The 14,789-nt window shown below is 39.4% G+C and overlaps 1 protein-coding gene across 17 annotated transcripts in view; it reads right to left on the bottom strand.

Moving 5' to 3' along the window:
* Positions 1-14,789, bottom strand: part of DMD (dystrophin) — a 7,596,173-nt gene that overhangs the window by 72,367 nt on the left and 7,509,017 nt on the right. For all 17 annotated transcript variants that reach the window (XM_085622447.1, XM_085622454.1, XM_085622449.1 and 14 more), the window contains one exon: positions 12,403-12,526. In XM_085622447.1, coding sequence (XP_085478573.1) covers positions 12,403-12,526 — 124 coding nt within the window. The remainder of the gene's footprint in view (positions 1-12,402; positions 12,527-14,789) is intronic.

Genomic DNA, 14,789 nt, shown 5'->3' with positions numbered 1-14,789 from the left:
AAAGCTTGTTGGAAAATATAAAGGATAAAACAAGCGTAATGATTGGCACAACCGTGACACTAGTTTAAAGAAATATTAAGTGTGCACGTTGTTTACAGAGGTCGATGACGTTTCGATCCCGTTTACAAAAATAGTGGGAAAAAGGTTGAGATTATTTTCGTCGTTGTGCCAAATCAAGAAGATGTCATCGATGTATCGCTTCCATAGGGTAATACCCATATTGAAAGGATTATAGGGTGTGAGAATTGTGGACATTTCGAGGTGGTCCATATATAGTATGGCTAGATTTGGGGCAAAAATGGCCCCCATTGAGGTGCCCTTCACTTGTTGATAAAATTCATTGTCGAATGTGAAGAAATTCTGTGACAAAAATAATTGTTGTTTTATAATTGCACTGTTCCTTGAACTTACTAAGTGTCAGGCTGTTTTTAAACATGTCTCTTTACATATACTCTATTGACCTCACGTACATTCATACTACTCGTGTTGTCACGGGCACACTTAAGTCCCCCAAGATGGCCGCCGCAGTCCGCGCTCCAGCTTCCCTTTCAATTGAATACGATAGGAACTCCTGCGCTTGTAATTTTAACTCTGCTTTTTAAGAGCTCGTTAATAGAACCAGCCAGGACCATTGAGCCATTGAGCTCTCTGCAAACGGTATCCCACCGTTTTTGGACCCCCACGCACCAAACGAATTGGCATTCATCATTACTTAGGTAAGCGTCCCTAGTCCATGCGGAGCCCCGGTCTCCACTGCATACCCAGCCCCTAATATCACCTTTTTTTCACAGGCTGGTGGTTCCCCCCCCCCCCCCCCCCCCCCTATTGGCGATGAGCGCACTGATCTAAACCCTCGGAATATTGATGAATAACCTAATGATCCTGCCGCCACATCCTTGCATTAAGTGCAATTTCATAAGGTATGAACCTACATTCAATGCAGTCTCCATTTTCATCGCCTTCCCCCTGCAACCAACCTCACTCTGTTTTTACCCCCTTTCAGGTTTTCCGCAGTTGGTCATTGCTCCCAACACTCCCCTTCCTTGCATCATTCAATTGTTTCCTAACCGCATCTGCTAAACCTAACCCAACTTATCGAGGTACGTTTTCTGCCTTCCCCTACACGCGCACTCCCCATACGCCAACACGCCTTGACCTTATCCTTTAATTTCTTTTTACCCAAATCGAGCTCCCCACACAAAATAGGCTTGTCATTTTCGCTTCAGGTAACACGGTTCCTTGAACGTTATTCGCCTGCTTTTTCTTGACACCCCTTATTATGATCCATATGTTCACTCTAGCCCCTGCGTCAGCTCTCACCACGGCATGAACTTTATGCGGCTGCATCCCTCCAACCATCTATTTAATTGCTCTCACTTTAGACTCTCTCTGCGTGGCCGTTCACCGTGACCCCGTGGCCTCTCAGCTATACCCTAGCGCGCCACTTACTTTTAGCGTTGAGTAAATCTCTAAATTAACACACGTATTTTTCTTTCTTTCTTCCCCATTCCTTCATCTCAAAATTGTTGGTATATAAATCCTTTTAAGACACATATGTCATTTAGGCAAATAATGTTTGTCCTGATGATGATCCCACTATTTTTGTAAACGGGATCGAAACGTCATCGACCTCTGTAAACAACGTGCACACTTACTATTTCTTTAAACTAGTGTCACGGTTGTGCCAATCATTACGCTTGTTTTAGCCTTTATATTTTCCAACAAGCTTTTTTGCTTTGCCTGAATATTTTGTTTCTTGTGTTTAAATGTCACAAACTACTTCACCCTTATGTCTCTGGATACAGGACTGTATCCCACTGTGTATTTTCTTGTGCTTTGTTAATTAAGAATAAACTGGATCTAATCCCTATCCGGCTGGATAGTTAATATATAGACTGCATTGATGCAGCCCTCTGGCACAACCCAAGCTGTGCTTTTTGGCCGCTGAGAAAATTAGCCTAAATTATTAACAGTTGTTCAAGTGTTAATGGTTTAAGATGCTTTAATGCAAGTGCTTGTTGGAGCACAGGACGAGCTAGGTAATATTTTAGATTGAGGGAAATTAAAAACAACATAGATTTCAGTAATCCAAGCCAAAGTCTTACTTTGTTACCCCAAATGAATGAAGTGGAAATAGGTGTCTTTAGAGGCATGTTCTTTCAGCAATATGTATAGCAATAGAACATAATCTAAACCTTACCTGTAAGCTCCTCTTTTGCTCAGTCTACAACAAATATGTTAGCTTACCAAAGGCTGACACAGCTTAATTCATACTGGTGTATGCTGATTATAAAGGGGGTGAAACACTAGTTAAAATGGCATCTAGGAATCCAGTAGACCAGAATGAATTAAAATAAGCCCAGTTTCCTCACTTGACCAAAATGTAGGCGCCAGGAATAATTACATGACTGTGCCACAGTTTATTTATGATTAAAAATTGAGAAAGATGCAAACCAACACAAGGGTATTTACATTCAAATGTGCTCATTGTGCAGCCAATTTATCCTATATTATTTAGAATGAACTTAGCAGGACAACTAATTAAATTGTTCCTATATTTTCTCGCCTTCCATCTAAGGCCCATAAGATGAGTGAAATCTGAAATTACTGACCAGCCCTGGCATCAGACATGTGACTTAATGTTGCGTATTAATGGGTTCCAAAATGTTTCCGTAGACAGACAGTAAAATGAGTGATCCAGTGGTCACTTTCTATTTTCCAACTTTTCCCTACATTTTCTGATTTTGCTCCCTTCTTTTACTGGTAAAATATTCACTTTAGATAGCTGAGATTTGATGAGTCTTCAGGAAATAATTATAAAGATCTTCTCTGTAAACAAAGCAGGTCTTATTTACACTCGGAAATTCTCGGTTAATATTTTTAAATAATGATGTTAAGAAAACAAATGGACAGTTCAAATTTCCTTTCCTCCCCAACAATTATTTCCAGCAGAAACCCGAAGGGTCTCAATACTACCCCCTCTTTCTATTTTCCCCTTTTGCTCTTGTTCATGATGTTTGCTGCAATTGACAGATTAAGCGTGAAAAATACCAAGCATGCCTCAGCCTTACTTTCAACACTCCTTTTGTTCCACTTCTGCCACTGCTTTGCAAAAAGCCACTGGTGCTATTCTTTTTCTCTGCATTCTCGTTTGGGGTGTAGGTGAACTCTTGTGGGATCTGATCATCACAGAGAGCAAAGCAAACACGAGGAGATGGACGGTGCACGGAAACTTTTTGGACTCTTCACCCCCAGTCAAAGATCTGGTTTAATCCATCATTGTGCTTTAGCTCACTTCGCCACCCCAGTTCAAATGCAAATAAGTCTTGACCCTGTTCCTCATGGGAAAGGCCAGCCCGAACTGCCAAGCCAGGTTATACCTGGACCGGAAACCAGCATCCTGGGACCAGCTTTGGGGTAACACCCCACATTAGCGAGGCTAGCTTGAATCCAGTGGATAAGTGAGCAAGGGACCCACCTCTGGGCATACCCTGCCAACTTAGGGTAAACAAAGCAAACACAAAGAGATGATGGACAGAGTGCTGAAACCTTTCAGACACTCACCTCCAATCACAGATCTGGGTGTAATCCATCAATGTTCTTTAGCTCACTTCTCCACCCCAGTTCAGACTCAGCCACATGCAAATCAGTCTTCACCCTGTTCCTTATGGGAACAGTCCAGCCAGAACTGCAGAGCCAGGTCTTCCCTGGACCAGAAACAAGCACCCTGGAGAGCAGCCCATATCAGCGTTCTTTGGCTTTTCTTTGTACGATGTAACTTATCATTATAAAAGACACAGTATCCCCTCTGTACTCCATTTTCTAAACTCTCATTCTGACTTTTAATTGGCAGAAATACATAGACACACATTGTTGGAATTTTGTAAATGAGCTATACAATACAAATCACTTTTCCCTCTGCCACAGTATCTCGTAATCTTACTCTATGACGATATTAACAACACACAGTAAATGTAACCCTTTTCAGGTATTACACTGCACACCACAGCAAAGCTTCCGGTGTTTTTTTGCTTTATTCCCGACAATAGGCCAATTTGGCATAATAGAGAAATAGAAGAAGGGTGCACTTAACTGGCGTGTCCTCAACAAACCTCAGTTAATATTTGACAATGTTGTACAGATTACAATTTAATTGCAGCAACTTGCTTTTGAGTAGATACTTGCTGGAGAGTTATTTTGGACGCAGAACACTTACATTCACTAACCATAAAAATGAAAATGATTCTGTTTCTAGTTTTGCAAAGCACAAACTATCACTGTTTATCATGTGCAGATTAAAAAATGCAATATATATTATTGGAATATGCGACTCTACTGAATCCTATTTCGACAATGAGGAGATTGGTGTCCTTTTTTACACTATTCTCCAAATATATATATTGCTACTATATGTGTATTACTTATACACACACACACACACTATATATATATATAGATATCACTCTCAGAAAGCAAGCATCTCATCTACGACCTTTTCACTGACACACAACCGGACTTATTCTTCATAACTGAATCACGGTTGGAAGATGACATAGCTTCAGTGTTGCATGAAGCTGTTCCTCTAGGCTATCAAACTATCACACAAAATTGAATAGGCAAAAGAGGAGGTGGCCCAGCTGATGTATCCAAGCAAACATTAAACATCAGAAAAGCTGACATCACCATACACTGTTGTGAGGCCCGCTTCACCAGATGCAACCCTACACCTTCTTCCTCCTGCAACTGCCTACTCCTTTACAGATCTCCACCTAGAAATGCGTCATTCCCAGGCACACTTCTAGACACAGTTTCAAATCATATAACACTACACTCCAACCTATGCATTCTTGGTGACCTAAACATTTGGTTTGACAAACCCAATATTCCCCATCCAAAAACAATTATCACTGGCATAAACAAGCTGAACATACATCAGATCACCCACAAACCCAAACACATCGCTGGACACATCCTACATGTCATTTTTGCAAATCCAGAACTAGTTACCTTTCAAACGATTATTCCAGTCACATGGTCAGACTATCATTTGCTTGCTTTCCAACTTAAAACAATACAAACCAACACACCTAAAACCCCTTACATGCATCCACCTATCGACTGTGGAACAAACTCAATTTTGAACACTTAGAAACACAACTAACATCCAGTACAGTTCTAGACGGAATACATTTAGTTCAAAAACTATATGAATGGCTACAGGAAGTTTTTGATATCCTAATACCACTAAGAAAAACACATCAGAACAAAAGAAAACAGGCACCATGGAGAAATACAGAGCGAAAGAGATAAAACAGCAAATTAGACACCTGCAACGCACCTTGCTCAAAACAAACACCAATCAAGACAAACTTCACCTACGCAAACGTAACAGATTATACAAGTCAGCAATCAAAGAAGCAAAGAAAATATACTATTCAAACAGAATTCAAAATGCTAAATGTGCAAATAAAGAATTCTATAAACTTCTCACTGAATTTCGTACACCAAACTGCCTAGAAGAAGCTCATCCCAATTGCTCAAGAATTCACAGATAAACTAGCAAATCATTACGCGACCAAAGCACACACATTGGACTCCTATTTAAAACTAAGAAAAACCTCCAACACCAACCCTTTTCCAAAAACAAAGGTCCAAAAGTAGCCTAACCCAGCCTCTGCATTCCTTCCAACAAATATCACACAATTCATTTATGGAACTGGTCAAAGCAAGCAGACCTACCGGCAAGTCCTTCTGCCCCATGTCCACTATAAACCTTCAATAAAAATCTATCTCTGCCACCACACCAGTAAGTATCCTCATCAACAATTCTTTAACTAGGGGAATATTCCCAGAAGATCTACAAAAGTCATACATATGCCCATTTCTAAAGAAAACAAATCTGGACCCGCCTAACCCCGACAACTACAGACCAACCACAAATGGACCTTCCCTGGGTAAACTGATAAAAAGAGCAGTATTCGCTCAGATGTGTCAATTCATTGAAGATAATTCCATATTTTCCGATTTCCAAACTGATTCTGTCCAGGAAGAGGCACAGAATCTGCCCTCATTGCCATCTGGGATGACCTTAAGAACACAGTTGACCGGAATGGGGTTCCTGCACTACTTCTTTGGAACTCTCAGCTGCCTTTGACATGGTTGACCATGATACCCAATCCAAAGACTCTACGAAGCAAGCATAGAGGAGACTGCTCTCAAATGAATTGCATTCAACCTTCAAAACAGAACTAATGTCATCCATACCCCCTTTCTCATCTTAACCGTACTACACAAAAGTAGGGGTCCCTCAAGGCTCTATCATCTCGCCCATGCTATTCCATATCTACATGAAGTCATTACCGGCACTGACCAATCAAATTCACCTCACAGGCAATAACTATATAGGTGACACACAAATACTTCTTAAAATGGAAAGCCCCAAAGAAAGTGGAAACTCACAAATGTTTAGTTGCCTTAGAGCCGTTGATGACATGGAGCTATCTCAAACTGAATGCTTCCAAAACGGAAATACTCACATGTGGCGATTGGAAAAATGATGACCCACTCACCGCCTGGACTGACGATCTGGGAACACCACCTAAAGTATCTAAAGAAGTAAGAAACCTCGGAATTACCATGGAGTCCAAGCTGTCAATGAATGCCTAAGTGGATAAACTAGCAAGATCAAGCTTCATTACTATAAAAACTCTGCAACACATCTTCCCCCAACTGGGATTTCCACACAAGGTCCAGGCTACTCTCTCTCTTGTTCAGTCTAAACTCCATTACGCCAATATCCTCTACCAAGGATAATCTTTAACAACTATTAAAAGACTACAATGGATTCAGAAATCTGTTGCCAGTATACTCTTACATGTAAAGCTCAAAGCCCACATCTCCCCTGCCTTTAAGGCACTACAATGGTTACCAGTTACAGGAAGATCCACATTCAAGCTTCTTTATATACCCACAAAGCGATACATGGAAAAGGACCACTCTTCATCAGGAATAAAATCACTGAATACACTCAACAAAGAAACCGCCGCTCTAGATTGACACCTTGCCTCAAAATCCCACATAACAAGAAAAAAAACGTAGGTAGCACATCCTACCTTGACGCAGCCAAATTTTGAAACTCTTTACATCTAATCACAAGATCCACTGATGACTACCATATTTTCAGAAGACTTCTCAAGAATTGGCTCTTCCCCACATAATCACCACACTCAAACATAAATATAGAGCATATCCCTGTGTATAGAAGCATTTATTTAGACTATATATGTGTACCTACATATGTGTATTCCTTTGTAGAAACATATATAATAATTATGAATATAAATATATAGATATTTGTTAATTGTGCTTAACAAATGTACAAATTACCTATGGTTATATTATTCTATGTTTAACATGTAGATAGGCCACTGGATAAATAAGTACATTTTTATCAATTTATAAAAACAAATAAATTAGCTTATAGTACAGCAACACTTGAAAGTCTGAGTTTGTTAAATACAATTTAAACCTACATATATTACCTTCCTTATGCATTTATACCTTTCATGTACTTATGTATCTTTATATTTATTACTTTATTTCTAATTCAGCATCTCCAGTGGAATATCCTATTTCTCACCCTATACCTCTCTCAATATATCCTCTACCTCCACTCTCTGGCTCATCCCAAACCCCATTCTACTGCTATGATCCAGAAAATAACAATTTCTAGAGGCTTCCCTCCTCTACCACCCTTGCATCATCTCAAACCTCTTTTAATATTCAGATCTCCCACATAAGGCTTTCTAAACCCTTCCCTATGACTCGCCCCTCCTCCATGTCCCCTTTACTAATCCCAAAACTCTGCCTAATGCTATGATCTCCAAAAAAACACTTTCTAGACCCTTCCCTCTTCTATCCCTCCACTATCCTTTTCAACCCATCTAACAGACTCACATGTCCACAGCTCAATTTAATGTAATATTTCCCTCTACTAATTCCCCACTAATCCAGTTTAGTTTCCGGAGTAGCGTGCTACCTGCCAAAAAAGGGCTTTGCCACCTCATAAGGGGTAGCAAGCGCTGCATAAATGTAAACCCTTCCCTCTTCTAGCCATCCACTATCCTTTTTCAATCCAAATAAACTCATGTCCACCGCTCAAAATTAATTTCATATCTCCACATACAAATTCACCACTAATCCTTTTTTGGTTTTGAAGTAGCGTGCTACTCGCCGAAAAGTGCTTCAACGCCTCACCAGGGGGTTTAAGCACTATATAAAAGCAATTACAATTATGGTCACTTCTTTCTGTACATTAAGCCATCAAAACCTAGTAGAAAGTCTTTCTCCAGCTTTGCTAAACAGCATACAGTCTGAAAACAAATCAGTAAGAAGAAAAGATACCTGCAGCTGTAGTGAGCAAGTCAGTGTGTTAGGCATAAAATATTCACGGTAATACATGTTTAAAGGTAAGGTAATCAACCTGAGAATGAGGGAAGCTATGAATTTTTAGGAGGAGATTGTGAGGAATGAATGGAGATGCCAATAGTAAGGAAGGAAAGAAAGAAAGTAAGAAAGAGCGTTGTTTTAGGAAAAGTGTGACCCAAACGTCTGCATGTGAGGGCACAGATGGGTGTGAGGTTAAGGGGCCAAGCTCAAGCTGTACACACTATCTACATTCAATTTTCCTACCCCCTCCAGATGTGAAAATCACATGACTTCTTCTCAAATGCTGAGGAAGAAGAGACACTCCTTTTAATGCTTCCATTGGCGAATGGAGGGCGGGGGTCACAGAACACCATTTAATTCAGGCAATTTTGACGGCAAATGACAATATCATAGAAGTCTTTATGTCTTGGTCTCAAGTTACCACTAATCATGTTGCAGGACATATAGATTTTTTTTTTGCAATCTATAAAAAGTCCTCTAAATGGGACTGGTACCTTGACAACAGAACCACAAACCTGCTTCTTAAAAAAATGATTGGTTATATTTAATATATTATTTTGTCTTTTTATTAAAATATTCATTGTAAGATGTATTATGATGAAGTTCATATTTGGTCTTCTGGCAAGGAATACTCATTTCATAAAATGAGTAGAGCTTCCACTTCAATTGCATATATTAATCCGCCGAATAAATGATTAAACCAATGGATATTTTACGACTGTACATGAAAAAATTAAATGTGTCTGAAATTGATTAGACGACTAAATTGAATTTCCGTAGCTCAATGAGCAAATTCATACATTATTATGTTCCTAATCCACTTTCTACATTATGCTTTGTGCCGGTGATGCATTAAGACAAATACAGAATGAGAACTATGTGGAATATGCTACTATTGTGGTTCCTTATGAGAATTTTGTTTTCTTCAATCACTTTAAGATTGCTTTTCGATTTTCAGGGCAAACTGCATTTGTTAGTCCCTTTTATGATGCAATGAATTAATTATATTATCTTAATGCTGTGCACATAGACACAAGTCAAAATCATGGGGGTATGTAGAGTAGCACACTTTTTCAAATGCCAGAGTAGTGCAAATTATGGTCGATGTCACAGTTGAACAGTGGCAAAGCAGAAATTGACAATGGACAAGTTGTACACACTATTACTGGCTTTTGAAGGTTAATGAATAGCCATTCATGTTTTACACGTTTGTATTGTAAGAAAAGTATGGTTTGGGAGAATCAAATCAATCAACATTTTCCTATATTGCTGCCCTCCCAAAGACATCAGAATGCTGCATGTCAAGGAAGAAAAGTCAGCAATAGTATTACCACAATAAAATGGTTTAAATAATTTCTCTTTAAGGCCAAAGCCTTTTACTCAGTCTTAATACCTTCTGCAGTTTGAACAACATACAAGGGTAAGGGTAAACAAATCGATCTCCAGACACAGCTCTTTCTACTTGTGGTGGTCTTGGTAAATTTTTATCACATATCTAAGTGTATTTAGATGAGCACACAATAGTTTGCAAGATAACATGGAATACATGACTTGGTCTCATTCTCTATGCATCTTGTGAGCCATTTTATAATGCTTTAAAGGACACACCCTTACTAAGGTGTAAGGTCTGTTTGGCCTTAAACTCTCTATACACTCAACTGAGTCTTCATTGCAATAAGTTATTACAGCTGTGGGTGACTTTGATATGCTGTAAAAAAAAATCTTATATATGCATTTAATGCTTTCTGCCCAGCAGTGTAACTTTCACTCTTTGTTCAGTAACTGTGGTACAAAGCATCCTAATTAACATGTCTACTATACACTCAGTCAAGTATTACTTCAATCTTAGCCTAAACAGAATCATATCAAGTACGCACATATGGGTTAATCACAAATGTTTTTGTGCACCTGACTGATTCTACCCTAATTCACAGAATCCGGAAATATGATTCTTTTAAAGTACAATTATTAGAGCTTAAACTTAACCATTAAGGTGCATTTTTCACTGTGAGTGGCAGGGCGGTGGCTAGGTTCGGATACCGGAGTAGCCAATAGTTTTCTTGGTATTTTGCATGACCATTCATACTCTAGAACCCATCATAAAGTTACACCCAAAAATAATTGGGAACTTTTTGACTCATGATCTAGTTGGAAATCTACTCCAAACTAAGGACAACCCCTAGTAGATTTCTAACTTTTTAAAGAAGATTTTGAGAATAAGATTCATATTTTTGAAAACTGTTCAACTACTCTATCCAAAGTTACTGGAAAGGTTATCTGAATTGATAAAACAATTCCATCAATCTGTATTTGTAAATATATCAGCACTATCTTAGCTTCACCAAATTATGTATAAATTTACTTAGGGCAAGTGATGTTCAGGCCAGCCAAATCTCTCCAAGTAATGGCATCTAAGAGAAACCTTTCCTAAAGACTAAGGGCACTGTCTAAAGAAAATATATGAAATCTGGCCAATATGTGGCATGTTCAGCTTAGTTCCTTGATTTAATATATCAAACTTGCCAGTCATGGGAATAGTGGGAGGTTTAGTTATTTAGGGTGATCTCAAAGTAACCCTTATGTCAAGTCTGATGTGAATTTTTGTTTTCTGCTACAGCAAAAACTGTTAATCTGTTTTAAACCAAACTTGTTATGAAGGCTGAATTGTCCTCAGAAATGACCTTGTTGTAGCTAGTTGCATTTCTTCTCAATAGTTTGAGGTATTTGGACTACAGAAAGATGCCAGGCATGTTTCAATCGGCTAATCTGCGGGTCAGCAGAGGAGTCAAGGGTAATATTTAAAAAAAATATTCATATTTGATGGACATGCAATCTGATTGACTGAAGATGACTGGAAAATGTAATTTTTGCAGCCATTAAGCTAAGTAAGGGATATGTGGCGGACTGTGGATCCAGTGTTATAGGACAAACTGGGGAGGCTTAAAGGTGTCCTGTAATTTTCTTTGCATATCTGGTGTCCCAATAATACCTGTGAGGATGACATAAAATGCCAAGTGGATCATCCCCAGACCCTGGGAAAACGTGTGATGGCAGAACCTTCTTTAAAAACAAATATTTGGTGTTGAGGAATCTACAGATTCAAACGGGGGCTCTTATTTCTAATTTTAGTGGATGATATTTCTAATCCTCAAAGCTCTTTTTAGGTCCAAGATCTGCAGACACTTTAAAACAGTTAAATTAAATGGGCGGGGGGGGGGGGGGGGGGGGGGGGTTGAGAGGTATGTACTGAGCCAACAACCAGCCAAACAAGGCTAAGGATGTATGTGTGAAATGGGTTCAGAATACACAGAAGCTTGGAAAAAGAACAGATCCTATGTCTGCGGCCTGCTATGCCTGCCAAAGGCTATGTGCAGTGGGTTATCGCGGTGGGTGAAAGTTCAAGAGGCTGGCCAAAGCACTCACCATCCACTCACATCCCGAAAACAATGTAAAACACTTCACATACATGCTCACAGCATATATCATAAAACTATGAATGAGAGCAGTAGCGGCCCGTGGAGGGAGTGCCGCGGTGAGGTGGGGCGGGGGAGGGCTAGTGATTTTTTTATTTATTAATTTATTTATTTATATTACTCCGGTCGGCCGTGAGCTGGAGTTTACTACCCCCACCCTGCCCCTCCCCGCGTCACTCCCTCTACGGGCCGCTACTGAATGAGAGTAATAATCAGAATGAAAACAAATTGTATGAAGTAAACTCAGACAAAGCAAAATACTCACCTGCTTGCATTGTACATGAAGAAAAAAAATTAACGGAGAGTTACCTCTTGCATTCAACAGTGAGCTCGCTGCTACCTCATTATGTGAGACATCTCTGACCTCTCATACAAAAATGTTATGATAAGTTGTGTATTCTCTGACACATTATTCAGTTAAGCATATACTTCTATATTTTAACATATGCTTTGGTTTGAACATTCTGTAAACTTAACTTACCCATAGATTCTGAAGTCTGACTGCCGACTACACGAAGCACCATTGGCTGTCTGCTGTCTGACCTCTGCAGGGAGGTAGAAGGGGAGGGCAGTGTTGTACCATTCACCTTGGCTTCTCCTTGAGGCTACAAAAGTCACAAAAGAAAATTAAGTTAGAATTCATCTCTTTCCATAATTCAGCCTTCACCTTCAGGTTTGATATAGCTACGATTGACATTGACGAAATGATCATGAAAATGTCTGTGTGAAACAGATTTTAGCCAATCTAGCTAGACGGCTGCAATTTGGTTACTGCATTTTTTCTTGAGTTAAGGTGTGATGTGTTGGATTCAATTCATGTTGAATAGCTCAGTTATCGCTAACATACAGAAAGTTTTGAATACCCTTTAAGCTGTATGGAAAGGATATCTTATGAGTTCTTATTGCTTATCAGACAAGAACAGGAAAAACGCTTGTCGTTGGCAGATGCCATCAGATGCTCAAAAGAACTATGTAGAAATCTGCAGCAGAGAAAGAGAAGTCATATTTACTGAGGATTACTTAAGGGATTATTTTGGTTCTAGTCCTTGAAGCCGACAAGTTTGCCCTTTGTACTTGAAAAATACATTAGTAAAGTTGATGAATGTCCAGCTAAATTGGTGACAAACCGATTAGGTAGGATAATGTTGTCTGTTATAAACGAGTCACAAAAATACTGACTTCTAACAAAGGTATCAATAGAGAGTTGTTTAAATACTAAAACAACTCTGTAAAGAATAAGCTGTTCCTTCACTGGAGCAACTCCATCCACTTTTGCTCAGTTAAGGATGCCTTTGCCAGACTCTAACTTCAAGGTCAAGTTAGATAAGGTGGTTACAATTAAAGAAATTCAACCACACTTTCTAGAATACACTCTGATAAGGTTTAAACAGTTTTAATTCTAATGTCTACAAAACGTTTAGTGGATGGTCTAGCATTCATTGATATCAATTAAGCTTGTGACTAAATTCCATGAAGTCAGTGTTGATTACTCATTACAAAACACAAAATAGTAAGCATCAGCTGATTTCTTTATTGCACATGAATGTTAAGATTATAACCAAGATTTATCCAGCAAGCTTGAATGTTGTTATAAGGAAGGTGATGAATCCTTCACAGTGTGGCTGTGTTAAGGGAAAGTGTGCTTTTGGCAAAGTTAGCTTCTTGATTATATATCTAGAAACAAGGATGAACCTGCTGCAGCTATTTCACTTCACTAAGATGGGGTCCTTCAACAGGGTAAATTGGAAGCACTTCGATTAGGTGTTCAGTAGGTTTGGAGAGCTCTTTTTTTTACACGGATTATAACCATGTGTAGGCATTTCGCCACATGGCAAACCCTGATACGCTTTTGACATAGGTGTTTGCCCTGAGGTGATTGCCGTTCATTCTAGGTCTCTGCTCTAGACGGCGTGCATGCTCTGTCTCGAAAATAGACCTGTTGTATGTACTTTGAGGGTTCAGCCTAATAGGCTTGCTATTTGTTGGCTCCCTTGTCGCTCCATTACTTGTTCTCCCCATTTGCCCCTGGCATGCATGTGTCAGGCCTCTTTCAGTCTTTAGCGTTCCCCAGGAGCAGCAACCAATTACTGCTACACATACGCAGCGGCCATTTCTAAGGCACTGTTTCAGGACTACTTTTTTATTACTTTAAGAGTGGTTTTCACAAGCGCTGCCGTCAGCTCGTGCCACTTCTTTATTTCTTTCACCTGCTCGAACATGAACTCATGTTAGGGTAAGCTACTGCATGTGAAAATTAGAGGTAGGCACTATATTCACACATTAGTTAGAAACACTCCGTATTTAAGCTATGGGGTGACATCAGAAGCTCATATCACAGCTGGCACTATATGCTCATGTTAAGCACAGCTACAACACTCATCTTAACAAGCATTTGCAATGCAATAGGTCTCACATTTGCGAGAGTTTAAGCTATTGGCATTGTAATGACAATGCCGTTCATTTATCTGTTTTGATAATTAAAACATAAATAAAAGGCATTAACAATGCCAATAGCTCAAAACTCTTGTAAATGCGAGATCTATTGAATTTCAAAGAAGCAGCTGCCATTGTCTCGGGCTGCTTGGAAAGCGAAAGCGTGCATGGCGCGCTGAATGTTGCAGGAAAGCATGTTGTGCGTGGAGTAGGAGAATATCATTAAAGAAAACAGTGCTTACAGACTAAATAAGACATACCATGTAACAACAGAAGTAAAAGGGCCAGTCCTCCTGGGAGGGTACAAATGAGGACCAGGCTGTACTAAGGAGGGACTAACAAGCCTATTAACGAATCAGAAGCCAGCATTTACAAAGGACAATGACACAAGCCAATGACGAATATGGGCTTAGGGTGGGCTGGGCTTCGAGTACA

This window comes from Triturus cristatus, chromosome 8 (assembly GCF_964204655.1).
Source record: "Triturus cristatus chromosome 8, aTriCri1.1, whole genome shotgun sequence".
NCBI classification, from domain to species: domain Eukaryota; kingdom Metazoa; phylum Chordata; class Amphibia; order Caudata; family Salamandridae; genus Triturus; species Triturus cristatus.
Note: the sequence above shows the minus strand (reverse complement) of the source record. Positions and strands in the feature narration are given on the sequence as shown.